The sequence below is a fragment of the Heterobasidion irregulare genome (genome assembly GCF_000320585.1).
Source record: "Heterobasidion irregulare TC 32-1 unplaced genomic scaffold scaffold_01, whole genome shotgun sequence".
Classification (NCBI taxonomy): Eukaryota; Fungi; Basidiomycota; class Agaricomycetes; order Russulales; family Bondarzewiaceae; genus Heterobasidion; species Heterobasidion irregulare.
The window spans coordinates 2,364,974-2,392,439 of NW_009258197.1; the positions used below are offsets into that span (position 1 = coordinate 2,364,974).

Consider the following 27,466-nt stretch of genomic DNA (forward strand, 5'->3'; position numbering starts at 1 on the left):
CTTCATATCTTGCACGAGTAACAGCGACCGAACGAGCAATCCTGGCTGTTATATAGACGCGATGCCGTACTGCAAGTGGGCCGAGGCGGATGCATGTTTCCCACGATCAGTAGCACTTCAGCAACGTCATAACCTGGTCTATTCAGGCCACTACTTGCGCCTTCGACGATTGTGTCCCATTGATCCATGCCCTCAAGCCTGCAATAGATGGGTGGGAATCAATCCGTTCCTAGAGTCACAGCGCAAGACCGGGCTATCCTCGAGTATGTCTATGAACTTCAAGCTTCGGCTACCTTCATGACCTTCAAAGTGACCCTACAGCTTGAAGCTTCAGCGAGATAAGCTCAAACAATATCAGAAGAAGGTTATTCGCAGCGCGCTCATTCGGCTTCAGTTTTGACGCTCATATCTCACTAACAGATCCAGACTATCCTGAATCGTGAACATGAGATAGCCAAGCAGCAACTGGCCGCAGGTCAGAAAGATCGCGCACTATTCGCGTTACGGCGTCGGAAATACCAGGAAAGTCTGCTAGTCAAGACGGATGGGCAGCTGGAAAACCTGGAGCAGCTAGTGCGTTATCCCCATGGCTCCCACTAGACAACCTTCTTATTGTCTGCAGGTATCAACCATAGAGTTTTCGCTGGTCGAAGTCTCTGTTCTTCATGGTCTGAAGCAAGGTAATGAAGTTTTGAGAGAAATTCACAAAGAGATGAATATCGAGAGCGTGGAGAAACTCTTGGATGAGACGGCTGAGGCAAGAGCATATGAGAAGGTAGTTCAGATATCTTCGTCGACCACGAGTCCAGTCTGATACTCAGGCATTCTAGGAAATCGGAGAACTACTATCCAACAGTTTAACGTTAGACGAAGAAGATGCTGTTCAGGAGGAGCTCAAAGCACTGCAAGAACAGGCGGTACGTGAATATCGCATACAACTATTGTGGTTACTTGATAATCCTTCGGTAGGTTCTGGAGCAATCTCACGAGGAGGATCAAGAGCTACCCTCGGTGCCGACAACAGAACCTGTCTCGGAAGGTGAGCTCACTGATATTTTATCGATTCTAGTTTGTCGATTACTACTACATGTAGCAGAGGAAGCTGGGAAGCTCGATGCGCAACAAGGAAGAGAGCGCATCCCTATTGCTGCATGATACTGACTTCTTATCGAGCGCGGCTTGTATGTATATTAAGTGTCTGTAAATATACCTATGTAAAAATACACCATGACAATCTTAGAAATTCTCAAACTCCCCGAAGCCCAACTTGCGTTTTTTGCTCTCTTGCTCTCCATGAACATTTCCTGCGGGGCCGGCGGGTCTTTTCAAGTGAAGATATTTGCCAACACCGCCGCCTGCACCAACCGTCCCAACGACTGACTCAACCCCTACCTTGAGACCGAACCAATTGACATCGTCTCCTTTCTTTTCTGTAACTTTTGGTGTTCGCGCGCTTTCTTCTGCTTCAGCCCTCTTGGAAAGCTTCTTTGCTAGACGTGTTTTATAATCCTCAAAAGGATCTTGATAGCTACGAGAAGAGTGGAGTGTTAGATAAAGTCTCGTGCCAGCCGGAAGAATACATACATGACAACCTCAGTGATTTTGACGGGCTTTGCGGGACGCTCGGTGCCATCTTTGAGGGGCAGCTTTTCTAGCGTGTCAAGAACGTCCTCGCCCCCTACCAGCTTGCCAAAGACTGTGTGCTTCTTGTCAAGGTGTGGTGTAGCTCTGAATGTGACGTAGAATTGCGAGCTAGTAAAAGTAATAAATATCGTTTACTTGACAAACTTCAGTAATCAATGCCTACCCATTCGTACTTGCCCCTTTATTAGCCATGGCAATGACACCTCTGCTGTCATGCTTGGCTGCACCTTTCATGTCATATTCATCGCGGAATGGTGTTCCCCAGTACGACTGGCCTCCAGAGCCTGTACCGGTGGGGTCTCCCGTTTGAATCTGAAACGCAGAAAGCTTCTATTATGAGCATGAATGGTGATGTCGTGCAATAACTGACCATAAATCCTGGAACTAGTCGATGGAAAAGACAGTCTTTGTATTTTCCTTGTCGAGCCAGCATGAGAAAATTGTAGCAAGTTTTGGGTGCCTATCAGATGCCTTTGTCTACTCAACCCTTAAAACAACGATATCGTTAGATGTACGCACCTTCTCGCAGAATAGCTCCAGGTTTAAGCTTCCACCCAGGCTTGTAACGACACGCACATATGCGCGTCGCTTTCCTACGTCTTTCTCCTTACCTTTACCCTTTAATGGCTTAGAGATGTCTTCAAACATCAGCTCTTCCTGATGACGGTGATCAGCACAAGTTAACGACCAAGGTAGATATACGAACCTCATCCCAAACCAACTTCGATGATGAGACTTGCGGATCTACGGAAGTTGAAGTTAAAGAGGCCCCAGGAAGGCCAGATGAATATGGTGAGACATTCCCTTGAAATCAATACAGAATTAATGAATGATTGCCAGATGAGGAATATATTTCCTCGTACAAGGAACAGTTTCCTTCTGAATGCTGACCACTGGTCCAGGCTTTGCTACAGATTTTGTTACAGCACTTGTGTCTTTTGCAACAGACGACGTTGCTTTAGCAGATGAAATAGACGTAGGTGGTAGACCGTGAGGGTTCTGCAATGTGATGACATCTTCTCTGGAAATGAACAAGTAAATGAATGGCCAAGGGTCACTGTGAGCTCAACAAAGTAAACGCACTTTTTGAACCGCACGTCGTTAACCAGATCTTTTCCTCCCTTCACACTGTCTGCTAGAAACACGTTCCCGGTACTAGCAATAGCTACAATATGCGAGTGCTCGCTAAATGGCTTGAACGAGATAGGATCGTGGAATTCGCCTGAGGACTTCCGCGAGTAATTCAGAGAGATGAGGTCGGCGGGTGTCAATGGTTCATTCGTGAGAGGATTCGTGTTGTCATGCTGTCTTGAAGCAGATCATGAGCGTTATTCTGAGATGCGGTAGAGATGAAACGGTCATACTTCAGCCACGGGATGATGTTGGTTAACTCGAAGACACTCCCTGTCCCATCTGAGTTGCGAGCACAAACGGGATGTGAAAATGGTTGGAAAGAAAGAGCGCAGCAGTCAAATGGAGTAAGGGAAGCAGGATGAGGGCCTTCCTGTTTTCTGTGATGCGGAAACCATCAGTAGCGCACAACACCAGGAGAATATCATGCACGTACGCTCTGAATCCTGCAGACGATGCCGTATGCTGGCCGAACATCCCCGAGTGCTCGGCATGGGTGATATACAACTTGTTCGAGTTTCCATGGCCCATGATGAAGGTAAAGAAAACGACAATATAGCAAGGATTCCGTCTGTGCCAACCCGTAAGCCCGAGTTGTGGTCTACTACAGTGAGGGGTACCACGTGACCTTTCGGCAGCCCATTTGGTTAGCTGAACTCGGCTCTGATTCCTCCAACTGACCATCAAGTTCCGGGATACGTAGGTCTCAATAGTCACACAGTATACCTTCATCTAGCCGAGCTAACTCGGCTACTTGGTCTATCCATAGTCGTTCCTTTTCGAATGCTCATCCGTTCTGTTGGTAAACCACACGGCGTCCTAGACTTCCTCGTACCGAACATACCATTTCGCAGGGCAAAGAGCTCAAAGGTCAAGCCTCGCTCGGTTGTGCCACCTCAAAACAATACACGGTCCTCATCACAACCGCAGTTAGAGAACGCGTCAAAGCTTATCTCTTTGCGTTCCGGCGATAGCGACAGGGTCGATACCTCCAAACTGCGCCCATCACTCCTCCAGCCTGTGTCTCTTCGTCCAGAGACAAGCTGGGATAGCCTTTCCGTTCATTCTGGAACCCAGAGGCTTCATAGCGCTCTTCGGAAGAGATCTCTTGGTGCAGCATGGACAATATGGAAGCAACTAGGCAACAAGCAGGTGCTGCACTTGCTCGGACCATCAGACCTAGAAATGTGCTCTCAACTCGTAGCAGATACCTGCTCATCAAACACGAAGAAACCCTGGGATGACCAGACCAAAGAGTTACTCGAGGAAATGGCTCTTTCTTGTGCCATTGGGCGGTTTCCAGAGGGTCTGAAGGGGTGTTTAGCAGCGTATATCAAACGCGACGATGCCCAGGCTATACTGTCATTATATGAGAGGTTCGTCAAGCTTCTATCAGAAGGTGTGGCGGACCATGTGATTGCAGAGGAAGAGGAAGAAGATGCGGAAACGAGAGGAGACGAGGAAGAGGGGCCGCTTGCCTCCACATCGACCTCGGTCCGTCCCGATCGATTTCCAGGGGGCTCAGAAATCCTGCTCGCAGCAATTGCTGCTCATGCGATGCTCAATGATTTTTCAGGCGCTATTCGCACGGCTCTCAAGTCTCCCTTTCGAATCTCTTCCCTCAGCGTGCCCATATTCCTACCCGTCCTAAAACACAATCCTTCTCAGCAAGAGAGAGCGACCATTTTCATTCAACAAGCTGCAACTGCTAGACTTGTGTCTAGTCCTATATCCCTGCGCCACCAGGTAACAAACTTGTCGCAAAATTCGACTCAAACGGCATTGAAGCGTCTCTATGATAATATCATCAGCGGGTTTTCCCCCGAACACCCTTGGCTGACGACTGACCCGTCCCAGGTGTCAGATATACGACCGGTCGTGATCGGGGAATCGACTTGGACACATCTCATCAAGACTTTCGTGGAATTGGATAGACTGGACTTGGCTGAGACGGTGTGGGCGGACATGATCCGGTTTGGATTTCGTCCAACAGTGGCCGTTTGGACTGTCCTCTTGCAGGGCGTCGGTCAACTAAAGGGAGCCGATCACGCTCTCGGAATGTGGCAGACTATGATCGCGGCTGGGATTGTTCCCGACAGTTCGACATATCAAGCCATAGTGTTCGTATTGTTGAAGGCACGAAGACTGTCGAACGCCATCGAAAAATTTAACGAATTCATGCGCCGAACGCCAAACCCCTCGGCCGACTGTACACCTTTATTTAATACCATGATCAAGGGATACTTGTCGAATTCTCGCGATGCCGAAGCTCGGGATTTGGTAGCTTGGATGAAGGAGCATGGTCCAAAACCAGACACAGCAACGTATAACACGTTCTTGGCCCATCACCACAGCTTCCGTGACTACAAGTCCATCTCCGCAACGTTACAGGCCATTGCCGCTGACGGTTTGCGTGGCGACGTGTTCACATTTTCCACCCTACTATCGTCATTACTTCGCCTCGTTGACAGACAGGAAGCCATTGACAGGACGATTCGCATCATGCGATCACATGGCATTAAGCCAAATGTCGTGACCTACAGCACCATTATTGCCAACTTGTTAGAGGAGCGAACTGAGTCGAATCTCAAGGCTGCGGTGGACGTCTTACGGATGATGGAGGAACATGGGGACCCAGCAGTCCATCCGAATGTGGTGACATATACCAGCCTCCTCAGCAATATCTATCGCTGGCCCGATCTCGACAGAGCTCTCTTGGAAGAGCACACAGATTACATCTCGAAGCAGATGAAGGAGCGCAAGATCGCCCTCAACAGGGTAGCGTATCACATCCTCATCAAGGCATGTTTGGCAAATCCGCAGCCGGGGGGGCTGCAGCAGGCGCTGCAATATTATTGGCAGATGCGGTCCGCTAAGGTGGTGATGACGCCCGATACCTGGCAAATATTGTTGCTTGGTCTAATGCAGCGAGGGAATACAGCTATGGCTAACGAGATGGTGAAAGAGATGGAGAAGTCGGGAGTTAAGGAAGGGGAATCACTGCGGAAGCTGGCCTCGGACGTTAGACAACATGCAGCCTGGGGGTCGACGTCTAGATTAGAAGGATACTATTCATGAATAGCTAATGTGAGATGCTGCATTGGCACAGAGAGCTCCACACGAACGATGTCACGACGATCCGGCGGGTGAAGTCCTCTCGCCAACAAAGAATGGCCGGCTGATGCCATGCTCAAGATATCGAGCATATGCTACAAAAGGACGTGAGACGATGAGAGGGAGGGCGATGACTCGATGGAGAGGGCAACCCACCCCAATAACTCCATCGACGACCCAACCATTTGCCAAAGAAAGGCAGGAGCACGACTGAAACGAGCTGCGCCAGTTGCTCTAGGCTCTCCTCCCACTCCTCCTGTGCCAAGCGCTCATCGTCCGAGTCGTACGAACCATCTGACGAGAGAGAGTCGAGGGACATGACGGACTGAGGCATTGTGACGGTGTGGAACTGATGAGACGCCCGGACCCTGGGGACCGGGCTTGCGGCCCTGCGGCGTCCGGCGAAGCCGATAAATACCCAAAGCGGTCGGCGAGGTCGCTCCGAAACCCTCATCACCGTCGACCCCACGTCCCAACAGCTCATGCAGCATGTCCCAGCCAGCCCCTCCACCCTCTGGGCGGCGCCTCGTCGGTCAGCCTCTGCTCTATTCCATCTCCATATTCGCTAGCTTGGGCGTCTTTCTGGTCAGTACATCTCGCACCGTTCATAGTCCTCCTTTCGTAACTCGTTTGTGCTGCTCCAGTTCGGCTATGACCAAGGGTAAGCCCGTCTTTTCGTTCTCACCAGAGGCAAAAGCATTAAATGTGTGACCCGCTAGTGTTATGTCCGGGATCATCACAGGTCCCCATTTCCGCCAGTTCTTTGGCAACCCCGGGCCCGTAGAGAGGGGAACAATGGTAGCTGTGCTCGAAATCGGCGCATTCAGTACGGGATAGCAGTCACTTTCTTACATGCCACTGACCCTGCGTGTGCGCAGTCACTTCTCTTGCTGCTGGTCAGGTCGGTGACCGAATTGGTCGCAGAGGAACACTCTGCATAGGCGCCATCATTTTCGGTATTGGCGGTGCTATTCAGACGTTTACCACCGGAATCCCAGTCATGATCATCGGCCGAATAATCAGTGGGTTCGGTGTCGGTCTCCTTTCGTGAGTTCCTCATTATGTTATACCATGCGCATGCGATCTCAGCGTGCTGTGAAGGACAATTGTACCTATATATCAAAGCGAAATCTCCCCACCTAATCACGTATGTCTCAGGACGCGCCAACCCCGTTTTCTTGTCTACTAATTACGGCTCACTTCTAGCGTGGAGCCTTGGCCTGTATGGAATTCACCGGGAACATTTTTGGTTATGCATCCTCCGTAGTGAGTGTCGTAATGGCCTGTACTGATGTCTCAAGGCGCCCCTCAATTTGTTTCTAGTGGATCGACTACTTCTGCTCCTTCATCGACTCCGATCTCGCGTGGCGGATACCACTCTTTATTCAATGCGTCATTGGCGCAATTCTGGCAGCAGGAAGCCTCGTTCTTCCAGAAAGTCCTCGGCAAGTGGCTGTCAAATTGATCTTCCGCTCAGCTGACCGATAACGTCCGTTTAACAGATGGCTTATCGACGTGGACAGAGACGAGGAGGGGATGCAGGTTATTGCTGACCTTCACGGCGGTGATCCAGAAGACCTCGTGGCGAAAGCTGAATTTCAAGAAATCAAAGATAGAGTGATGTATGAGGTAAGTAGTGCTCTAACACGGAACGTCTACTCGTGCTAACATTGTGCAGCGGGAGCTGGGTGAAGGACGCACGTACGCTGCAATGTGGAAAAAATACAAGCGTCGCATTCTCTTGGCCATGTCATCCCAAGCTTTTGCGCAACTCGTGAGTGCTTGTTAGATCTTAAACAATTTCTGTGCGTCTTTTTGTATTGATCACACGACCTAAAGAACGGTATCAACGGTAAGAGATGCTCCACTCCCCTTAATCTGTCTCACTGACATGTGGTTCTGCAGTTATCTCGTACTACGCACGTGAGCCCTTTGTTCTTTTCAAGTTAGAATCTTCCTCTCACATCTTCCTCTGCATGAAGCGAATGTATTTGAAGGTACGCGTTTCGAGCCGAGCGACGATCGTGTTGCCGCTAACATCGCGTAGAGGCTGGGTGGCTGGGTCGTCAAGCTATTCTCATGGCTGGCATCAACGCAATCATTTACCTGCTTAGCACCATCCCAACGTGAGTTGCTTGTTTTGTGTGTGTGTGTGTTTAATCCTCAGCGTGGATAAAGGTGGTATCTCGTTGACCGATGGGGTCGTCGCTCAATCCTGCTCTCCGGAGCTGTGGTCGTAAGTGCATTTGCTGGAACTTCCGCTATCATTTGAAGACAGGAATACAGATGGGAATGGCTTTGGCTGCCACAGGTTGGTGGATGTATATCGACGTTCCCCAGACGCCGAACGCGGTGGTAGCTTGTGTCATCATCTACAATGCATTCTTCGGGTACAGGTGCGTCCTAAAGGAAAGAAATAAACACGATAAAGCATTCTATCAATCTGCTTCGCGTGATATAGTTGGGGGCCTCTCCCATGGTTGTATCCCCCCGAAGTTAGTGGTCCTTGATCCGTCATGCGCTCTCACCTAAACAAGTGTTTGTAGATCTTGCCTTTGACCGTCCGTGCGAAGGGTGTTTCTCTGTCCACTGCTACCAACTGGGCATTCAACTTCCTCGTTGGTGAGGTAACCCCGAAACTTCAGGAGACGATAGCCTGGAGATTGTATCCCATGCATGGCTTCTTCTGCGCCTGCAGTTTTGTGCTCGGCGAGTTCCCCCTTCCTAGATTTTTGACGTGAAAACTGACAGTAGCACCCATATAGTGTATTTCTGTGAGTAATCCCCTTCTGCTCGCGGAATAATGAAATGGTAACACTCCGCTTTAGTGTATCCTGAAACGATGGGCGTTCCTTTAGAAGAGATGGACGCCGTCTTTGGAGAAGGTCAGCCATAGGTCATCTTACCGTCGACACCAGTAGCTCATTGCGCTCTTCAGACGAACGCGAAGAAGCGCTAGAGAACGATTCAGAGCGGGCATCCTTGGTGTCTGGCACCATGCCTACCAACCACCAATCAATCAGCCCGCCGCGCGGAAAGCCTGATTCCCCGTCGAGCCGCGGGTGGGTCAGCCGGCTCATGGGGCGGATTGACGGGCGGGCGTCCTACCAGCCTATCGCGAACAATGAAGAATAGGAACTTGCGAGGATGGACGGCGACACGGGCGGAGAAGACGAGAACGAGCGGACGTCTAGGATGAGAGGTGAGCCTCTGGCGTAGATGCCCTATGTCACCTGTGCGTGCATGTGTGCGTGCAATGTGCACTTGGTGTGCTCGCTTCGACGAGGAGCTTCCTGACCGATTCGATGGCCTGTCTGGGTGGTACGTCTAAGTGCCGTGCGTGCGTGCCCCAGGACGGTCATACTGCCTTCTCCTCTTCATTGTCCATCCTCACAGTTTTACTTGTTCTCGTCATTTTACTGCTGTGCTCTCAAAGCTGCACTTGTTCGCATGTATTGTTCCTACTATTACTACTGTACAGCATACCCCCTCAATAACTCGCATCGTGTCACGATCTTTCACTCTTAACTCTTCATTAATTCATCATCGGCCGTGTTTTTTTTGAGTGCCCACAGGGAGAAGACTATAGGCATAACTGCGAGACATCTGCGCTCGGAGCCTTTCCCAGCGCCATCTCTGCCAAGACTAAGCCAGTACCTAAACTCATAGAGATGCCCCAAGGCCCGTGTCCGCTAGACACCCATACCTTGCCCACCACGCCGGTTTGGTGTTCGCTCAGCGCTGTCAACAGCGGCATGCCGGTGGGCATCACGGGGCGGTGGCAGAGCCCTTCGCTCAGAATGTCCAGCTGCTCGGTGCCCAGCATCTTCTTCGCGACGTCCTTCAGGCGCGCGATCTCACGCGGCTCCGGGACGACATGCGCACCGACGTCCGCAACGGGCACGTCTGTCGTGTTAAGGCCCGCAAGGTAGATATCACCGCTCGCGCGGCTAAAGATCTCGGGCGAGAACCCCGCCGCGGGGTCCGTCGTGAATGCGGCGTGCGAGGTGCGCGGCGAGTCGTCGGTGTAGGGGTCTTCTGCCCAGTGAGGGGAGCGCAGGACGAGGGAGTAGCCGGAGAGTTGTGTGATGGGGAGGCGTGTCGAGGAGGAGGGGAAGAGTGTGGAGAACACGCGGGGGGTCCAGACGCCGGCGGTGAGGATGAGCGAGTCACAGGGTAGCGTCTGTTCTGCGCCGTCTGCAGTGCGGATGGTGAGGCCTGTCAGGGCGTTGGAGGGTGAGGTGACCACGCCGGTGGGCGTTGCAGGATGGTGCAGCTGTACACCGCGCGATCGGGCCTGGTCCAAGAGGAACTGGGACAGGAGGAGAGGGTCCCTGAGCGAGTCGTGATCAATACTGGACAAGTCGCACATGGAGTAGGCTCGAGTACATACACTTGAGCAGTACCGCTCGGATCCGATATCTTCTCTACACCGGAAGTTTCGCCCGCGCGTCCTACGGCCAACCACTCTGGTGCCCCCGAGCGCTGCTGAGCGCCACCCCCGGCCATGAGCGCCCTGCTCGTCCCTTGAAACAGCCAGTCCTCTCCCCTCTCTGCCGATTCCGGCGCCTGCGCGTCCGAGATCGAATACGCGGTGCTCGGGCTGTACGCCCAGGCCTTGCCCCCGCCGTGCTCCGCCGCGAGCTTCCGGTGCAGGTCGAAGGACAGCGCGCCGAGTGCGGCAGACGCGGGCGCGAACCAGCCGCGCGCGAGGAAGCCAGCGGCTTTGCCAGACGCGGAGTGAAAGAGCGTCGGCGCGGCCTCGACGAGGTGGATCGTCGTCGTGGGCGAGAGGAGGGAGAGGTGGTAGGCGGTCGCGACGCCAATGATGCCTGCGCCGACGATGACGACGTTCTCTGTGCCGGGGGAGGACATGTCGCGATCGCGATGGGGGGTTCGGTTTATTCTCTGTTTGGGCAGGCATCATCTATATAGCGCGCACCGCGTTCGGACTATCGAGCTGAGGCGGGCTCAAAGCCGACGCCGGGTCCGCTGGGGTCCGCTGGCCTTCCGTCTATTCCGACATGCCCATGCTCGGTCTAGACGCTGGACAGTGTTATCGCAGTGACCCTCCGACCATCCTACTGACGTTTGGATGAGTGTATAGATTTTCGGAGGGATGTGTGCCTGAAATTGAATAGAGGTTATAACAATGCTTGAAGCCGGACCTCGATGTTGCGACTTTTTTCATGTTCCTCTCCTCGACTATTAGAACTGTCGATACAAAACGCATCCAAGAATTTCGCCGGGACTAGTGTAGAATGAACCATAAAGAAATGGCTACAAAACGTCAATAAACGGCGAAATGTCCTTGAGTCACAGCGCATACTCACGTGCCGCAACGCATGACATTTCTCCCTCTCCCTCTCGTGTCTACCAGCGTCACTTCTTGTTCCTCTCGATGCTGTCGTTTTCCGACTCATGTCCGAGGCCTTCATGGCAGCACCGCGTTTCGTGCATTTCAAGCTTTGAAGCCCAATACAGGACGATTGAGAACAGGCAATGACGGCCCCTCCAACGTCCGAAGTCCATTGAAACCCCCGTTCACTGGCCTCGGCCTCTCGATGCCCGTAGTGGTTGGTCTCAAAGCTGCGTTTCCGAATGTAAAGCAGGCGACGGACGCTCAACATGAGTTTATCCCTGCGGTGATGTCTGGGAAGGATGTGCTGTTGAAGGGCCGCACGGGCAGTGGAAAGTGCGTCGCATCTCGAACCCGGACATACTCACACGCGCTAAAGCGAAGACGTTGGCATAGGTCGTTCGGGCTCGTTTTGGCGCTGCTCAGCAAACCCAAAAACCGCAAGTTCGCGTCCACGTCTATCTTGCTCATTGTTCCACATCGGGATCTAGCGTTCCAGTTTCTTCACTGGATAGAACGAATTGTCACCACGGCAGATCCGTCGCTCTCCATATCCTCCGTTGCTCAGGCTCTCGTTCGGACCGCTTCGACGTCTGTGTCCGCTCAATTGGCCAAAATGCGAGAGACCCCGCCTCTCATCCTCATAGGGACGCCTCAAACTATTCTAGACGCTTGGAACGAAGACAACGAATCGATTAAGCTACAAGAACTTTCTACCGTCGTAGTGGACGAAGTCGATTACCTTATTGACTACGTCCCCAGAGAATCGTCTTCGGTCACCAAGCAAAAGGTCAAACTCAGGATGAAGCGACATCCAAAGCCGACCAAAGTTCTACTAGACACCATCTACGCTCCCCGCATTGGCACATCGAATACTTCCGATGAGAAGAAAGGCCGACACAACATAGTCCCGGGGACAGACTCACTGCCCCAGCTCGTGTTGTGTAGCGCGACGTTCCGTTCTGGGCTCAGACAACAGTTGTATGGCAGCGGATGGATCAGGAAGGGACAGGGAAGCGTGATCAAGGTTAGCGGAGAGGCTTCCGAGTTTGATAAGGCGCTGTTCGACGACGCGTCGGCGGATGGCGAGGGTTCTGTCCTTGGCGGGCGGAACGTCGCGCACTGCGCTCTGGTCATTAACGCAGATGGTGATGTCAAGAATATTGATGGGGCCGTCGGTGCCGTCGCTGTTGAACAGAGCGACTCTGAGATCAAGCACGCGCTGCCGGTGGATGATCCTACCGCTCGGCTACCCGAGCTGCCTGAAGAGCTGATGATCAGTAGGTGACATTTATGCATATCCGCTCTAGACCCGCTAAACCCGCTGTTTGATTGAAGGTTATTCGATGACGCCGTCACCTTTCCATCCCGCAATCATGGAAGCTGTTGCGGCTGCCTTCGCTGTCGATGTCCCGCGCGTTGCGTTGCTCGTTCTGCCCGCGTCTGCGCCATTGCAGCGTGCGGTGTATGATCTGCGCATGCTCGGTGTGAACGCGCACGGGCTCGATCTGGTTGCGGACGACCGCGGGCGCGGGCATCTCCTTCGGGGCGCTGGTGACCGCGTCGAGGCGAACCCAACGCTGCTCGTGTCGACACTGGCGTCGACGCGAGGACTGGACCTGCCGGATTTATCGCACGTGTTCATACTGGGGGTGCCCGAGGGCGAGCGGCGGGTCGACGCGTACCTGCACATCGCCGGGCGGGTAGGCAGGTTCGGGCGCGGAGGGAAGGTGATCAGCGTGTTGCGAGAGCGGCATGACGAGGCCGGTAAGGACGGGAAGAAGGTGGTGGTGGACGAGCCGGGGCAGCTCGCGCGTCTGTTGAAGACGATCGGGGTCGAGCCCACAAAATACGAACACTTTTCGTGAGTTTTGGATTGAATGCAATGCATGACGTTGTGCGACGTTGCACATCAGTAAGTAGGGTGCACCCCGTCGCTGTGTGCACCGGTGTGCGGTTGAGAGACGCGCTGAAAATTGGACTGCATGTGGAGTGAATAGGAAATTGCGGGCTGGCGAGGCCGGTCATGACGCGCGAGGGACGACCTGCAGGGTGGTCAGGTGTGTTGCCGGAGGTATCAGAGAGGGCGTGAGAAGGAGGGGCAGCCAGGGCAGCGTGCAAGTGGAGAGGGGATCGGGCACAACGATCTCGCTCGCGTGGCGGGATCAAAACAGCGGCTTCCCTGCTCACGTACTCTTTCTCCTCTCGCCCGCGCGAAGGCGGCCGCTCCAGTGTATCTCGCAACACTTGGCCACGACCACAACAGTCGCGTCTCTCTGTCGATACCCTCCTCCTCCCCTTTTCTTCTGTTTTTTTTTCAGCCTTGTCTTTTCCTTCCTACCCACGCATGTTTCCGAGCTGGCTGAAGCCCACACGGGCTCTCCTCTCCTCCATCCTTTTCGTAGCCTCTCTCCCCTCTGCATACGCCCAACAGCCATCGAGCATCAATTCCGCATCCCAGTCGTCCGTGCCTCTGTCTTCTGCGTCCCAGTCGTCCGCATCCCTCTCCAATTCCAACTCTGCAAGCGTAACAGTCCTGCACTCGACCAGCGCTGTAACGATTACCTCCGCCAGCCGCTCGGGCACCGCCAACATTCCTATCACTACCGCCGTGCCCTCCGTCTTCAATGTCACCTCCACGATCCAACCCACGAGCACCACGAATTCCACTGCTTCGGCGACATCCTCCGCATCCGCTTCCGCTACACCTACTCCGATCGTACTCGCCACGAAGCTTGATCCCGGTTTTGGCGTCCTCGGCGCCCTCCTCATCATTACCGGGTTTCCCAGCGCATTTTGGGGACATAAAAATCGATGGTGGGTCTCCGGTTCCTTATCGCGAGGTTCCGCAGCTTGATGGTTTCCGCAGGACATCCTTTTTCTTGATCGGGTTTTACACCCTGTCTCTCATCTGCTTCGTTCTTATCTTGAAGTTTGGTATTTTGACCGCCGTCAATCCTCCAAACAAAACTCTTCGGGGCATGTTCGTCCTATCTTCGGCGGTGGCTGGCATTGCTGGTGGAGGCATCTCCATTTTTTTCTGGAAAGCCACTAAATATTTCATCGGCGGCTGGGGCGGTTTCGCCCTGGCGCTTTGGATTCAGTGTTTCAGAGATGGCGGTCTCATTCACCAGCTTGGCCTCCGCTGGATTCTGTATATCGGTGCGTGTCTTCCTCCAGGGATTCGCACACGCATACACGAGAACTGAGACGTGGGTGCAGGCTGTGGTGCGGTCGGGTTCATTCTCTGCACGATACCCAAGATACATTACCACGTTCTTCTCGTGTCAACGGCCATCGTCGGTGCCTCGGCTATTATCCTCGGCGTGGACTGTTTTACGACAGCAGGCCTCAAAGAGGTAGGCTTCGGACGCGTCCTTCTCACTTGTGATTCTGACGTGGATTCGGCCAGTTCTATATTTGGAACATCGGGTTTATGTCGCTCTTCACCACGTTCACGAGCCGCGGAATACAATTTCCGGTCTCGCAGACGATGCAAATTGAGCTGGGCCTCATCGGCGCCATCACGCTCATGGGCATCGCGGTGCAACTACGCGTTCTCAAGGTGCTTCAGCGCAAGCTAAAGGAGATCAAGGAGGAGCAGCGCCGCCGCGAGGCGGAGAACGACAACAAGGCCGCAGAGCAGTTCGCGCGGCTTGGCGAGGAGATCGCGGACTGGGAGAAGGACCACCCGACGCTGGGCAAACACGGGCGACAGGACAGCGACTTTTCGGGAACGCCCCTCATGAAAGGCAGTGACGGCGCGTCGACTCCAGGCCCAGACGATCGGGCTTTCGTCCGCAATCGGCATCAATCCGGCCTCTCTGACTTCCTGGCCGCCGTGAATCCGGACGAGGAGCGCGGGCAGCGCCGCTCGCAGAGTCCGGGGGCGTTGCCTGCGCTTGACCTTGGTAGCGATATACAGGAAAACGTGCCTCGTGGGTTCATTGCGAACGATGTGGAGAGGGCCGACTCGACAGCAGGCGGGGACCCAGAAGACATCAAGCGGAAAGAGGAACTCTTGCATGAGATCCAGACCATCCGTCGATCCATTGACTTATTGAAATCAGAATCGCCGCAGCCGTCTTCCTCCTCAAACTCGCGTCATCCTTCATTGACGTCTCGGCGAACTCTCAGCTACGATTTGAATACGGCGACGCTTATGGGTTCGTCTCACCTTCGTCCTCCGCGGGACGCCCGTCATCGGGTGCAGTCCATGGAGCTCTCGACCCTTTCTGCTACCAATGTCGGCGACGCAATCGGCAGACCTACGAGTGCACCTCTTCGCGACAATGACTGGGACGCCTATGTTCGTGATCGTAAGCTTGTCCAACCTCCGTCCGGCCCGTCTGCCCCCATCCAAACTACGCCCATTCCGCTTCTGAGCCCGACGCCTCGCCTCACTGTGCCCCCGGCCGTTCAAGATGCTCTGCTGCGCAGGCAACAGCGCGAGAGCATGATCGACGCCCCCGATGGAGCTCCTCCAGCCCTCAGAACGGATTCTCCACGGTCGATTGATGGCTTTGGCGCACACCTCGTTGCACCGAAGATGTCGCACCATCGGTCGAGTTCTTACAACACCAACCCTGCTCCCGTCACCGTTCTCCCGCCCAAGCGCAGCGCGGCCGCGCCACCATCGCAGCAACCGCGCACGGTCACTTACGAAGAGCTGACGGAGCGGCATCGCGAAAAGCTGCGGCAGCTGCAGGCCCCGCTGACCCAGGCGGAGAACGAGCACGCCGAGGTCGAGGCCGCCAAGGCGCGCTGGGAGCGCTCCAAGACTTCTGAACGTCAGGCGGTTGAGAAGCGCCAGGCTGAGCGTGCGGCGGCGCTCGCGAAGGAGGCCCAGCGGCCGCGGCGGTCGGGCGAGACGCACGGCGACGGCTCGGGGGGGAAGCAGCGGCAGCACACGAGGGCGGCGAGCGCGGAGATGTTGGGCATCGGAGCTGCGCCTTCGACGTCGAGACGGATGTCGACGCTGAAGGTCGAGGACTGGCAGCGGTACCAGGCAGATACGGCAACCGCGGAGCGCCGCCCCGTGAATGCCGAGGGCCACGTGAGAAGCCGCAGCGGGGGGGTGCCATTCCCTGCAGAGAGGCGGGGAAGTCGGGGGCTGCCGCCGAATTGAGAGTGAGTTTTGGTCGACGAAATTGAACGTCATATGAGGTATGGGCGTCCTTTACGGCAAGACGCATGGGCGCATGTGGTCTGCGATAATGTGTACTCTTCGGTTATGTACCATCTGGCATCATTTTACCCTCTACCTTTACCTTCCAGCATTCACCCCCCTCTCGAATCCCCTTCCTATATCCTCACTCTCTTCCTCTGTTCGGACATGTAGGGTGAAACATCTTGGAATGGACATCGTCATGGACTCTAATTAGACACTTTCTGCACACGCATATAACGGATTGTCACAGTCCTTTTATCATACACACCATAATCCCCTTCCTGCCCCTTCACACGCGCATTCTTTAAGTATATCTCTCTTTACTATTTCTTTTTCATTCATCCTTCTGTGGCATCCTCGTCGCTCATAATTATGCATGTCCGATCGCACAACGTATCACACTTAGGACTCCGAGTAATTTAAAGTCGAAGGTTTCGTTGCACGCATTGGTGACCATATCTGTACTGTAGTTGCTCCGACGCACGATCTGCTCCCTTGACAATTACAACACGCATTATCATACTCTACAGTACAGTGGTGAGTTACATGGACCATACTTTTCGCTGGTAGTCTAAAATAATGGGTATGAAGTCGAAGAGTCCAAAGTCGGGCCAGTACGTGTCGCAGAACTGGATCTGCGTGTCCTCCGAGCACTGGTGACGTATCGATGTGTGGGCACAACGACTCAGCGGACGTGGACGTGGACGCTGTATCGGGTCGACATACCTGCCAGAGGAGATAGTCGCTCAGTCGCTTGACGCCGCTCGTGCGGACGAGGACGTCGAGTGGAGGGCTCCCGCCCTTGGATATCATCATGTTGGCGTCGAGGTCCTTCTCCGTTATCTGTCTATATATACGAGGAGAACGAGAAGAAGACGTGAGGCTGTCATAGCGATGAATGGAGGTAGAAGCGCTGCCTACGTGGAAGGCTGGCCGGTCGCTAGAGCGTCGCGGACGGACGTCTCGACGGCTGCAGTTATCTCATGGCGGGAAGCGTACGGCATGCATAGGTTTAGGATCGCTCTGTCAAGAGAGGGATGGGGCTATCCGGGGGCGTCCCAGTGACGGGTGTCTACTCACCGGTCGTTGTTCCGCGTCAGGTCCTGCGCCTTGTAGACCGCCTCGCGCACGCTTGGGGTCAGCAGCTCTATGTTTCCGATGATGTTGAGGCGGGCGCCGTACTCCTGCAGCAAGTTCCTGGCGCAACAGACACCGGATCAGTCGTTTCGCGAGCGAGCCGGGGAGGGAGGCGCACCCGTGTTGACAGAGCTCGAGGAGCTTCTCCTCCGCCAGACTCATGAGCGCGTCGACCTCGTCCTTCGGGCGCTTGAAGTTGTCGATGGCGAACGCATACGCGGAGACGCAGCGGATGTTGAGCAGGAGACAGATCTCGAGCACCTATTCGCACGCACTCAGTCCTCAGTCAATGGCATGCGGGCGGAGAAGGGCAGAGACGCACCCTCCGCAGAGCGATGAAGCCGTCCGAGTGCCCCTGCTGCACGCGCAGGTGGTGCATGCGGGCGTAGCGCCTGTTCCCGTCCATGACGAAGGCGATGTGGCGCGGGACGGGGCCCGCGGCGAGGACGCGCAGGAGGGCGTTGCGTGTCGTTGTGGCCGTCCTGTCGCGCAGCCAGCGCGCGCACCTGCGAAGGGTGTCCAGGATCATCGTCGGTCGTTTGCAGCGGTGGCCAGTCCCCGTCACGTCGACGGACGCACCGCAGCTCGGCCTCCTTTCCGCGCCAACCTGCTGGTCCCCGCGCGATAATTCGCCTGCGAATAACCTTCCCCCTCTGCGTTCCGTCTTGCGTGGTCTTCCCCGCCATGGTCAAACGCAAGGTGTACGACGACGCTCCCGACTGGCTTCCCCCGACGCTCCCCCGCTCATCCTCCAGAGCGAATCCACCGTCCGGAACAAACGGCGCCCATGCCCACGGCTATCATTCTTACGCCGGTACGAGCGCTGCAGGCCCCTCCTCAGGGGATGTGATCGACCTCACCACGCCACCGAAACCGAAAGCCAAGCGCCAGCGCAAGGCGAAGGACCCCGACGCGGCTGCGGACCAGCCAGAGAAGCGCGGCGCGATCTTCAAGAAGAAGTGCCCGAAGAACATCCTGGAGCGTGTTGATCGCGTCATCTCGCAGAGGTGCGTAGTCGTGATGGTCGGGGATGTGGGCTGATGGAGCTGATAGGCGTGAGCAGGTTCTTCATGGTCGACAGGAAGCGGGAGGGCAACGAGCTGCAGGAGGAGTTCAGCGTGCTCGGGTCAACTGGTAATGTACGTGCATGGCAGACTCGCCGACGAGCTTCCGAATTCATGTATGCTTAGGTGTATACTGTAGTCATCGGCAAGATCCCGTCGTGCAACTGTATGTACTTGTCTGTTATGGGACAGTTAACACAGGGATGTTCACGGTTTCGCAGGCCCGGACCACTTGAAAGGAAACCATTGCAAGCACATAGTATGTGATCTTACAGCTGGTTTTTGCGATGCAACCCGTGGGTCGTATACTGATGATGTACAGCTGTTCATATTTCTCAAAGGTCGGCTCGTCGTACGTGCCATCGCGCACGGACCCTGATCGCTTGCCTACTACTAGTTCTCCAAGTGACTCAGGATTCCGGATTCTGGTACCAAAAGCAAGTCCCCGCGCCACAGCTTGTCGTCCAGTTAATGCCCAGCTCATGTTCCCGACTGCTGCTGACAGAGCCCTCCTGACGAGCGAACTTGAGACCATCTTCGCCGAGGCCCCGCTTGCGCCCAACGCCCTCGCGCATCCCCACATCCGCGAGGCCTTCGCGCGCGCAACGGGCAAGAAGGCGGCCTCGTCTACGGACGTTGGCGGGCCGAAGAAGCGCGTCCCGGGCCCCGAGGACGACTGCCCAATCTGCTACGACGGCATGCACGGCGTGGCAGGGAACAAGCTCGCGTATTGCGACACGTGCGGGAACGCGGTGCACAAGGAGTGTTTCCAGAACTGTGCGTCTCCTCTCTCGATCCCCAGGACTGCATGGGGGAGTCTCCCTTTCGTCACGTTGGCGCTGACGGTTCGACATATCGTGGTATCGTAGGGGCCAAGGCGAAGCCGAACCCCACTTGCGTTTTCTGTCGCGCGAAATGGGTTACTTCGGGTCCTGCCAAAGCTGGATCATCCTCGCGCGGTGGAGGGGCGGGCGACTTTGAAGAGGGCTATCTCAATCTTGGGCGGACCATGGGGCTCAGTCCTGAGCGCGACACGAGCAGCTGTACGCGTTTATGTCCCACTCGCGAGCATCCTGGTTTGCTGATGTGCTGGAATCCTTGTAGATTATCACGGCCCCAGACGTGGACAACGATATTATGGGTATTAGGATGATTATCACTAATCGAGTCGAAAGCGCGATGAACATGCTCTTTAATCTATTTTTTTTTCGATTTATAGCTCGCATTCTTAATTAGCTCCCGCGTTATTGTATCGAATCGATGACGGTAATTGACCGTTTTTGTGTGTACGTGGGTCAGTGGGCTTCGTGAGAGTCTCGACCTGCTCTGGAATCCTGCGAAGTTACCGTGTTCTGGGTCTCCACGCGAGGCCGGAAGCAGTCGAACAAAGAGCCGATTCTCCCCGAGTTGGCTTATAGAGATAAACACTAGATGTAAGTACAGTGCAGAGCAGCGGGCATTACACAACAATGGGGGAGTGTGGGGGTTCCAGGCCAGACGCGAGTCCGGAGCCTGCCGGAAGCGCTGCTTCAGGGCGAGATCCACCGAGATCTTGTTTGACAATGTGCTCAGCGGGGCGTTTGGAGTCGAGGTTCGCTGGGTTTGGCCAGAAGGGTTGGGGAAGACGCTTCGGGAAAGGCGCGCCCCGCCTCGATTCGTTGGGGACGTCGCTCTGTGTTTGCTCTTAGGACGGATGGCCAATTTCGATGTCAAGCAACCTTTCCAGTGAACCCCTTCCCCTTGTTCTGTACACACATCGTCACGTATATACACGAACACCACCCATGTCGAACATCCAGCGCTCGAGATCAGAGCCCCATTTCGCTGTGCCCGCAACACAGCCAGACTCGCTCTTCCAACCAAGGCAGGAGAGGCGCCATGCCCCACGCCGGACGAAGACGACGACGGATTTCATGATGCACGCCGTGCAAGCTCGCCACTCGCCGGCCATGACACCTCGCAGTGATCGTGGGGACCCATTCAACCTCGGCGGGTTCTTTCCCACATATCCGCAGGAGGCGGGGGAGTTCGACTGGTTGCGGTACGGGGCCGAAGAGGAGCAGGAGCAGGAGCAGGAGCAGGCAGAGCGCGCGGGCGCGGAGACGGAGGAGGCAGAGGAAGAAGCCGCGGCGGAAGGGGACGCGGATGCGGTTATCAGGAAGGAAGACAAGCTGGGCATCCTGACTCTCCGTGCGTGACCGTATTTATTTCTGGCACACCGTCTTGTGCTGATGCAGCTGCCCCAACAGTCGAGTCGTTCGCCATGGAGCCAGAGACGTACGCGGGAGAAGAAAGACTGTATTCGCCGTACGCGGAAGACGAACCCTGCGACGAAGCATCGCTGTATTTGGCGTTATGTGCGCGGCGAGCTGCGCAGGGGATGGCGGAGACGAAAGGGAGCGGGGCGAACACACCCCTGGGAGCGCTTTTCCTGGCGAGTACGGCAGAGGAGCGTGTGGAGGAGGAGGAGGCGGGGAGGCGGGGATGGGGCTTGCAGGGAGGGCTGCAATTGCTCGCGGGAATGTTGTGAATGGGGAGTTGACGAGGTTCGCACGGGGTGTGTGGTGGGCGTGTGGAGTGTAGTGTTATTGAAAGTCAGCGTGTGTACGGCGCCCGAAGGACGCAGGGGAATGATGAGGGACGCATGGGAAGAATCGAATGGGAGCGGATTCCGGCATGCTGTCGAACGGGGGTCGAGTGCAGGCGGTCGGGCGAGATCATGAGATAGCATGGAAGAGACCGAGGGGGGACCCCGGGAGGAGAGAGAAGGGGCAAAGGCGGGTGGCAAAGAGTCACGGGGTCTGTGCGAAGGCCTTATAAATTGCGACGTCTCCCACGGTCGCGTTGAGCGGACCACACGTGCCCCGTTTTCCCACCCACGGCCCTTCGCTCGAGTCTCACCCGCTTGCACCCAAGGTCCAGGTTCCAAAATGAGGACCATACATCACCTTGATACCGTACACCCTCTTCAGATGGCCGCCACACAGTCCCAGACACTCGACCCCCTCCCCGACAACCCAGACTCCCTCTCCCCGCCCTCCCCAAACAGCCCCTCCAACATCGCACAGATCGTCGTGAACGCGATAGCCAACCCGACCCCCGCGTCCTCTTCCTCCCAAAACGCGTCTCAGGGCCCTATCCCTTCCTCATCGGCGACCCACTCCCCTCCGCCGCCCCCCTCCGTCTCTCCCATATCTGCCTCGCTCTCGCTCTCCGCCTCTGCGTCCGCCCCCGCCTCCGCTCTTACCCCCCTCCCCCCTCCCCCTCCCTCAGACGCCACCGCCACCCTCTCCATTCAGTCCATCCTGGCCGCGTCCTCCAAGCAGCCTTCCCCGCCCAACGGCCAGCAGCCCCCTTGGAGCATATCCCAGATGGTCATGCCCGTCCCCTCCCACCCTGACCAGCCTCCTCCCGCGCACCCACGATCATCGGTGAGTTGGTCGCCCCTCCGCATACGCTTCACACTCACCTTCCACACCCCACCCACGTCCCTCGCGATCCAGTCCAAGGGCAAGCGGAAGCTCGAAGGCGCAGACGCGGAGGATCCGCATCCCAAGATTCGACGCGTCGTACGCGACCATGTTTCCCAGGACCCCGCCCGCGTCATGCCCATGACCACCGTCATTTGTCTTCACGCCGCGGTCGCCCAAAAATCTTACGGCAGCGAGAAGCGCTTCCTCTGTCCTCCGCCCCTCGTCCACATCGAGGGCCCCGTATGGCAGATGCGCCAGCAGACCCTCGCCATGTCGGTCGTGTCCGAGACCGGCGAGCGCTCCCCAGAGCAGAAGGCCGCTCTCGACACCGGCATGAACGCGAACTTCAAGTTTCTGCACGTCACCGGCACCGCCAAGGCGAAGAGCTTCCAGCTCTCCCTCGAAATCTCCGAGCCGCCACCCCATGCGTCCCTCATCCCAGAAGGCACAGAGGTTCCCAGTGGACGCGTGTGGGCATCGTTTGACTCGGCCCCCGTCACCATCATCTCCAAGCCGTCGAAGAAGACGGCAAAGACGCGCAACATTTCTTCGTGCATCCTTGCCGGCGGCCCGGTGTCCTTGTTCAATCGCATCAATTCGCAGACGGTCCGAACAAAGTATATGACCATCGATCATAATCAACTGTGCGCCAGCAACGTTGCCTGGTCTGCCTTCAATGTAAATGTCGTCAGGCGAACGGAAGATGCACCCGCGCATGGTAAGTGACATCCTTCTCGGGCGAATGGCATCTGGCTACGCCGCAACGAGGACACACGCTGCGCCTGTTGATGAGCAGAAGCCCATCTGTGATCATATAAGCGCCCGTCTTTTGTTTATCTCCGGAGTGCGGTTGCTCATGTGTCTATGAAGTCCCTCAGCCCGTGACATATGGATCGGAAATCATTCTCACGGACACGCTATCCGGGATATCAACAGCACCCTTGGTCATCCGAAAGGTAGACAAGGGAAAAATCATCAGCGAGGACGGTGGCCCCGTCAGCCAGATGCAGAAGATTGCGCTCCAGCGAGTGAACACGGACGGCACCCATCACTATCTGTCGGCGGCTGGTCCCATGCCTGGGACGCCTGGCATGATGGCTCCACCGCCGGGCCAGGCAGGCACACATCCGCTGATCTTCCAGTCTCCTAGGATCCGCGATGAGGTCAAGCATGGCGTGCACTACATGATCGACGAAGTGGACGACTATCTGTGCTGGACCATCGTTGGAATTTGTGAGTGATTCAAGGTACTCTCGTGCGCAACCGTGCGTCGTTGACGAGATGGTCGTTGCCAGCCAAGTTCCAATACACGTTCTTCGACGCTTTCGGAGCCAACAATGCTTTGCCCGAAGTTCCTATTACGCCATTCCCGACGTTGTTCACGACGCCTATCTACCGCCCATCCAATAACTCGCTGGAGCTTACGGTCTCGAACTTCTTTTACGACCACCCCAAGACGCGGCGTCAGACACCTCTGGATGTGTACCTTGGCAATCTCGGCCCGCTTCCTGCTCGGGTATACCAAGCATCGCTTCCGGGCCCTTTGACGAATATATCGCCGTTTGTCCCAATGCAAACGGGTGCAGATCCTGTGCACGAGGGTTCGAGCGAAGGCGGCCAGGCTGGCACGGCGCCACCACCGCCGAGATACATGGCCCCAGGTCCGATGCACATCATCGTCGTGGTGGAAATGCCACCGCTGCCCGACGTCATGAAGGCGCTAGACGATGACTCTGCGACGCCTGACGCAGGCGAAAATAGCCGTTCGGGGGAGGGGACAAAGGAACACAAATCCAAGGACTCGGGCATCGGGTCGACGGCCGCGCCACAGCACCTGTCAGGGCGGAGCTTGCCGCTGCTCTTCATACGCGCGTCCGATGGGGTGGGTTACCACTCGGGACGCACGATTGCATGCGAGAACGTGTTCCAGAGCATGGACCTGAGCGCGATTGCGGCGAACCCGACGAATACGAACGCGGCGAGCATCGACACGGGCTGGCTCGCCGCGGCGCAAGCGGCCGCGGCTGCGGAGGGAGGCCTGCACGGGTGGACTCTGCGGGTGATGTGATGTACGACGATCTCAGTGGGGGGGGGGACGTCTGCTCGATTCGATTTGATTTTTGATTTGTTGTGTTTCGCATTGTCCTTCTTTGTTTTTCGCTCTGACTGTCTCGAGGTATCTCCGTCGTGCGCCGTCGGGGATTGCGGATCTGTCGGCTCGGGGATTGAGCCCAGGTTACGTGCGCCTATGTGCTTGGCTGTGGTGACGCTGCCCACCAGGCCAGCGACGTTGACCGCTCCCTTCTATTTTCAGCTATCGCGTCCGAGCTTCCGATGGCGGTTGCGCTCGAGACAGGAATTTCTTATGCTTGCATGTCGCTGTCTGTCTGACGTACGAATAATGTTCCGATTATCGATGTACATGATTATTTGCGCAACATACTCGGATGCAGGTTGCAGTAAGTATAGACGCGGCGATCGATGGCGCGAGTGGAAGGGGACGGATCCGACGCACGCGCCCCGGGCCCCAGCCACCGAGCGCTTGCTTGGGAGCCCCAACCGTCCTGTTAGCCGTCGTCCTTCCCTGCGCTTGGCCTGCTCGCTATAAAACCCTGCCCTCCCCTTGATAAGCACCCGATTGCACTGCGCTTCTGCTTGCACACCCGCCGCCCCTTCCTCTTATCCCCCATCGCCCCTCTAGCTCCGCCCGCCGCCCAGATCCGCCCACAGAAAAATATAGAGCAATAAAACCCTCGACAGAGCCTCCTTTGACCACCCTTGACCTTTGCCCCTCTCACCATGACTACCTTTTTGCCTACGGATGGGATCCGATCCCGCCTCGAGTGGAACGCGTCCCTCAACCCCGCCGCGGCTCCGTTGCCCACGGAGGACACCAAGTTTTTTCGCAAGGTGCGTCCGCGCGCGCCGCGCTCGCCGTGCAGTCTCGGCCGCGCGTGTCCGAGAGATTGAGCGCTGATGGTTTGCTTCGCCGCCGCCGACACAGACGTCCATCATCGCGACTATCGGTGCGTTTTTTTTTGGTTACAGTAGGCGGGACGGAGCCGAGGGGATGATTGATGCTCATGGGGCACAGGTCCGAATATCAACACCGTCGAAAAGCTTGCCGACCTCCGCCGCGCCGGCGTCAACATCGGTGAGTGCCTCCGAAGCTGCATCATTCTTGCGATATGCGTGCTCATCGTTGCGCGCAGTGCGCATGAACTTTTCGCACGGATCGTATGAGTATCACCAGAGCGTGATCGACAACACGAGGAAGATGGTCGCCGGTGAGCGCATATAGCTACTTGTTTTGTGTTGTCTGCTTGTTTCTCATCTCATGTTGGTCTGCAGCGGACCCTGAGGGCCGCCCCGTCGCTATCGCCTTGGACACGGTCGGGACATTCTCCTCCGCTCCTGCTTATTTCACGACGCTAATCCCGCTCGTCCACAGAAAGGCCCGGAAATCCGCACTGGGCTTATGCGGGACAACAAGGATGTGAGTTGCTTTTTTCTATTTCGCCCTGGCAAAATGAGATCAACTTTGCTCGTCGTGTCAGATCCCGATCAAGGCTGGTCACGAGTTCACCGTCTCTGTCGACCCCAAGTATGGCGAGATCTGCGATGACAAGGTCCTCTTCATGGATTACGTGCGTTCCAGCTCTTCCCCCCCCCCCCCCCTGAAATTGTCGCCGGATTTTATTCTGAGAGTGGCTGTATGCTGTAGCCCAACCTGCCCAAGGTGACCGCCCCTGGCAAGTTGATCTATGTCGACGACGGTCAGTGATTTTGTTCCGAAAGTCGAGGTGTATGGCTGAGCATCTAGAGCAGGTATTCTCTCCCTGCTCGTTGTGTCCATCGACGGCACCAACGTCCGCGTCCGCGCCGTCAACAACGGCGTCCTCAGCTCGCGCAAGGGCGTTAACCTCCCCAAGACCCCCGTCGACCTCCCCGCCCTCTCCGAGAAGGACAAGAAGGACCTCCAGTTCGGTGTCAAGAACGGCGTCGACATGATCTTCGCGTCGTTCATCCGCCGCGCGCAGGACGTCACCGACATCCGCACCGTGCTCGGGCCCGACGGTGCGAACATCAAAATCATCGTCAAGATCGAAAACGAGCAGGGTGTCGCCAACTTTGACGAGATCCTCAAGGCGACTGACGGTGTCATGGTCGCTCGTGGCGATTTGGGTATCGAGATCCCCGCCAGTCAGGTATTTTTGGCACAGAAGATGATGATTGCCAAGTGCAACATGGCTGGCAAGCCTGTCATCGTCGCCACTCAGATGCTCGAATCCATGACGGTAAGCGATGGACCCTTTGCAAAAGTCGGACTTTCTGATCATGCTATTTCTACAGTACAACCCAAGGCCCACCCGTGCTGAGATCAGCGACGTCGCCAACGCCGTACTCGATGGAGCTGATTGTGTCATGCTGTCCGGCGAGACCGCCAAGGGATCATACCCTATCCAGTCTGGTAAGGCGGCTCCTGTGACGCGGGACGACGGATAGCTGATTTTTCTCTGCAGTGCTCATGATGGCGGAGACCTGTCTCCTTGCCGAGGCGGCCATTTGCCACCCACCTCACTACGACGAGCTTCGCAACATCGCTCCCCGGCCAACAGAGACTGTGGAGACGGTTGCTCTTGCTGCCGTCGCGGCTGCGGCTGAGCAGAACGCCTCGGCGATTCTCGTCCTCTCGACGAGCGGCAACACCGCCCGCCTGATCTCCAAGTATCGTCCCAGCGTGCCCATCATCACTGGTATGTATCTTTGACACACTTGCGATTCCGTCGAGAGAGAGGCCTTACGAGGAGCGTTTGCCTGACAGTGACGCGCAACCAGCAGACCGCTCGCCAGATCCACCTCCACCGTGGCTGCTATCCGTTCTGGTACTCCGAGCCGCGAGGCATTTCGAGTGCCCAATGGCAGACTGACGTACGTGTGCATGACGTGCTGGAATCTTGCGTGTGCTGAACGAGCGTAAAATATTCCACAGGTGGACAACCGCATCCGGTTTGGGCTGCGCAACGCGCTGGCGCTGCACCTGCTGAAGCCCGGCTCGACGATTGTGGCCGTGCAGGGCTGGAAGGGCGGGTTGGGACACACGAACACGATGCGTGTCCTGTCTGTGCCCACCGACGCGGCGGACCTGGAGATGCAGGCACTGGGCGCGAACTAGGGGCGAAAAATGGATGAGAGAGAAGCGAAGGGAAGAACAGAATGGATGCGAGTCGATGACTGTAGCGTATACGATAGCACGAAGCATAGACGTTGTTTGTCGAAGCGAGTGGCCACGCGCGGGCTCGAGTTCCCACGCCCGAACTGCCACGACTTGTTAGTACTCGACCACTCGGCCTCGAAGGTCGTCCACAGGCGA

At 56.1% G+C, this 27,466-nt stretch overlaps 10 protein-coding genes across 10 annotated transcripts; 7 read left to right on the top strand and 3 right to left on the bottom strand.

Moving 5' to 3' along the window:
* Nucleotides 1-207: 207 nt before the first annotated feature.
* On the top strand, nt 208-1,155 carry HETIRDRAFT_413677 (uncharacterized protein; the record flags this gene model as incomplete). Its single annotated transcript, XM_009542979.1, has 7 exons — nt 208-263; nt 322-364; nt 421-573; nt 623-775; nt 831-917; nt 970-1,039; nt 1,094-1,155. 7 exons carry the CDS (start codon nt 208-210, stop codon nt 1,153-1,155), a joined length of 624 nt encoding a protein of 207 aa, XP_009541274.1.
* A 12-nt stretch (nt 1,156-1,167) lies between these two features.
* On the bottom strand, nt 1,168-3,349 carry HETIRDRAFT_378270 (uncharacterized protein). Its single transcript, XM_009542980.1, has 10 exons — nt 3,212-3,349; nt 3,009-3,155; nt 2,728-2,952; nt 2,508-2,665; nt 2,351-2,448; nt 2,164-2,301; nt 2,015-2,104; nt 1,808-1,956; nt 1,585-1,752; nt 1,168-1,528 (listed from the first exon to the last, which is right to left on the bottom strand). The coding sequence occupies exons 1-10, from the start codon at nt 3,304-3,306 to the stop codon at nt 1,237-1,239; spliced, it is 1,560 nt and encodes a 519-aa protein (XP_009541275.1). The 5' UTR covers nt 3,307-3,349; the 3' UTR covers nt 1,168-1,236.
* Nucleotides 3,350-4,044: 695 nt separating this feature from the next.
* HETIRDRAFT_469335 (uncharacterized protein) lies at nt 4,045-5,892 on the top strand (the record flags this gene model as incomplete). The annotated part of the gene is made up of 1 exon (XM_009542981.1): nt 4,045-5,892. One exon carries the CDS (start codon nt 4,045-4,047, stop codon nt 5,851-5,853), a length of 1,809 nt encoding a protein of 602 aa, XP_009541276.1. The 3' UTR covers nt 5,854-5,892.
* Nucleotides 5,893-5,940: 48 nt separating this feature from the next.
* HETIRDRAFT_248238 (uncharacterized protein) lies at nt 5,941-6,190 on the bottom strand (the record flags this gene model as incomplete). The annotated part of the gene is made up of 2 exons (XM_009542982.1): nt 5,941-5,984; nt 6,046-6,190. Coding segments are annotated over 2 exons (189 nt in total), but the record flags the coding sequence as incomplete, so codon positions are not given.
* Nucleotides 6,191-6,343: 153 nt separating this feature from the next.
* On the top strand, nt 6,344-9,460 carry HETIRDRAFT_153907 (MFS sugar transporter). Its single transcript, XM_009542983.1, has 20 exons — nt 6,344-6,474; nt 6,534-6,550; nt 6,609-6,715; nt 6,768-6,936; nt 6,991-7,036; nt 7,096-7,155; nt 7,213-7,334; nt 7,392-7,518; nt 7,568-7,663; nt 7,729-7,741; nt 7,795-7,812; nt 7,872-7,886; nt 7,937-8,015; nt 8,068-8,125; nt 8,176-8,285; nt 8,351-8,384; nt 8,436-8,598; nt 8,655-8,663; nt 8,718-8,774; nt 8,828-9,460. Exons 1-20 carry the CDS (start codon nt 6,379-6,381, stop codon nt 9,022-9,024), a joined length of 1,593 nt encoding a protein of 530 aa, XP_009541278.1. The 5' UTR covers nt 6,344-6,378; the 3' UTR covers nt 9,025-9,460.
* Nucleotides 9,461-9,472: 12 nt separating this feature from the next.
* On the bottom strand, nt 9,473-10,764 carry HETIRDRAFT_413681 (uncharacterized protein; the record flags this gene model as incomplete). The annotated part of the gene is made up of 2 exons (XM_009542984.1): nt 9,473-10,223; nt 10,283-10,764. 2 exons carry the CDS (start codon nt 10,762-10,764, stop codon nt 9,473-9,475), a joined length of 1,233 nt encoding a protein of 410 aa, XP_009541279.1.
* A 668-nt stretch (nt 10,765-11,432) lies between these two features.
* Nucleotides 11,433-13,110, top strand: HETIRDRAFT_237377 (uncharacterized protein; the record flags this gene model as incomplete). The annotated part of the gene is made up of 3 exons (XM_009542985.1): nt 11,433-11,584; nt 11,645-12,528; nt 12,587-13,110. Coding segments are annotated over 3 exons (1,560 nt in total), but the record flags the coding sequence as incomplete, so codon positions are not given.
* A 638-nt stretch (nt 13,111-13,748) lies between these two features.
* HETIRDRAFT_235977 (uncharacterized protein) lies at nt 13,749-20,756 on the top strand (the record flags this gene model as incomplete). The annotated part of the gene is made up of 5 exons (XM_009542986.1): nt 13,749-14,065; nt 14,118-14,410; nt 14,471-14,607; nt 14,661-16,353; nt 20,722-20,756. Coding segments are annotated over 5 exons (2,475 nt in total), but the record flags the coding sequence as incomplete, so codon positions are not given.
* Nucleotides 20,757-22,336: 1,580 nt separating this feature from the next.
* Nucleotides 22,337-24,106, top strand: HETIRDRAFT_437891 (uncharacterized protein; the record flags this gene model as incomplete). The annotated part of the gene is made up of 3 exons (XM_009542987.1): nt 22,337-22,810; nt 22,963-23,325; nt 23,388-24,106. Coding segments are annotated over exons 1-3 (1,551 nt in total), but the record flags the coding sequence as incomplete, so codon positions are not given.
* A 619-nt stretch (nt 24,107-24,725) lies between these two features.
* On the top strand, nt 24,726-27,407 carry HETIRDRAFT_407047 (uncharacterized protein). The gene is made up of 13 exons (XM_009542988.1): nt 24,726-25,002; nt 25,097-25,118; nt 25,187-25,246; nt 25,305-25,379; nt 25,444-25,484; nt 25,544-25,588; nt 25,650-25,739; nt 25,817-25,868; nt 25,921-26,390; nt 26,446-26,563; nt 26,616-26,849; nt 26,918-27,024; nt 27,086-27,407. The coding sequence occupies exons 1-13, from the start codon at nt 24,892-24,894 to the stop codon at nt 27,266-27,268; spliced, it is 1,608 nt and encodes a 535-aa protein (XP_009541283.1). The 5' UTR covers nt 24,726-24,891; the 3' UTR covers nt 27,269-27,407.
* The last annotated feature ends 59 nt before the right edge of the window (nt 27,408-27,466 follow it).

What these genes read in the sequence shown, in the direction of transcription:
- HETIRDRAFT_378270 (XM_009542980.1), bottom strand. Translation starts at nt 3,306, where the DNA reads ATGGGCCATGGAAACTCGAACAAGTTGTATATCACCCATGCCGAGCAC. An exon ending in AACGACGTGCGGTTCAAAAA is followed by an intron (nt 2,666 to 2,727) that starts GTGCGTTTACTT and finishes GTTCATTTCCAG; the next exon opens with AGAAGATGTCATCACATTGC. An exon ending in AAAATCACTGAGGTTGTCAT is followed by an intron (nt 1,529 to 1,584) that starts GTATGTATTCTT and finishes CTCTTCTCGTAG; the next exon opens with CTATCAAGATCCTTTTGAGG.
- HETIRDRAFT_153907 (XM_009542983.1), top strand. Translation starts at nt 6,379, where the DNA reads ATGTCCCAGCCAGCCCCTCCACCCTCTGGGCGGCGCCTCGTCGGTCAG. An exon ending in CTGCTTAGCACCATCCCAAC is followed by an intron (nt 8,016 to 8,067) that starts GTGAGTTGCTTG and finishes GCGTGGATAAAG; the next exon opens with GTGGTATCTCGTTGACCGAT. An exon ending in TGCTCTCCGGAGCTGTGGTC is followed by an intron (nt 8,126 to 8,175) that starts GTAAGTGCATTT and finishes ACAGGAATACAG; the next exon opens with ATGGGAATGGCTTTGGCTGC.
- HETIRDRAFT_407047 (XM_009542988.1), top strand. Translation starts at nt 24,892, where the DNA reads ATGACTACCTTTTTGCCTACGGATGGGATCCGATCCCGCCTCGAGTGG. An exon ending in ACACCAAGTTTTTTCGCAAG is followed by an intron (nt 25,003 to 25,096) that starts GTGCGTCCGCGC and finishes CCGCCGACACAG; the next exon opens with ACGTCCATCATCGCGACTAT. An exon ending in GTGCCCAATGGCAGACTGAC is followed by an intron (nt 27,025 to 27,085) that starts GTACGTGTGCAT and finishes AATATTCCACAG; the next exon opens with GTGGACAACCGCATCCGGTT.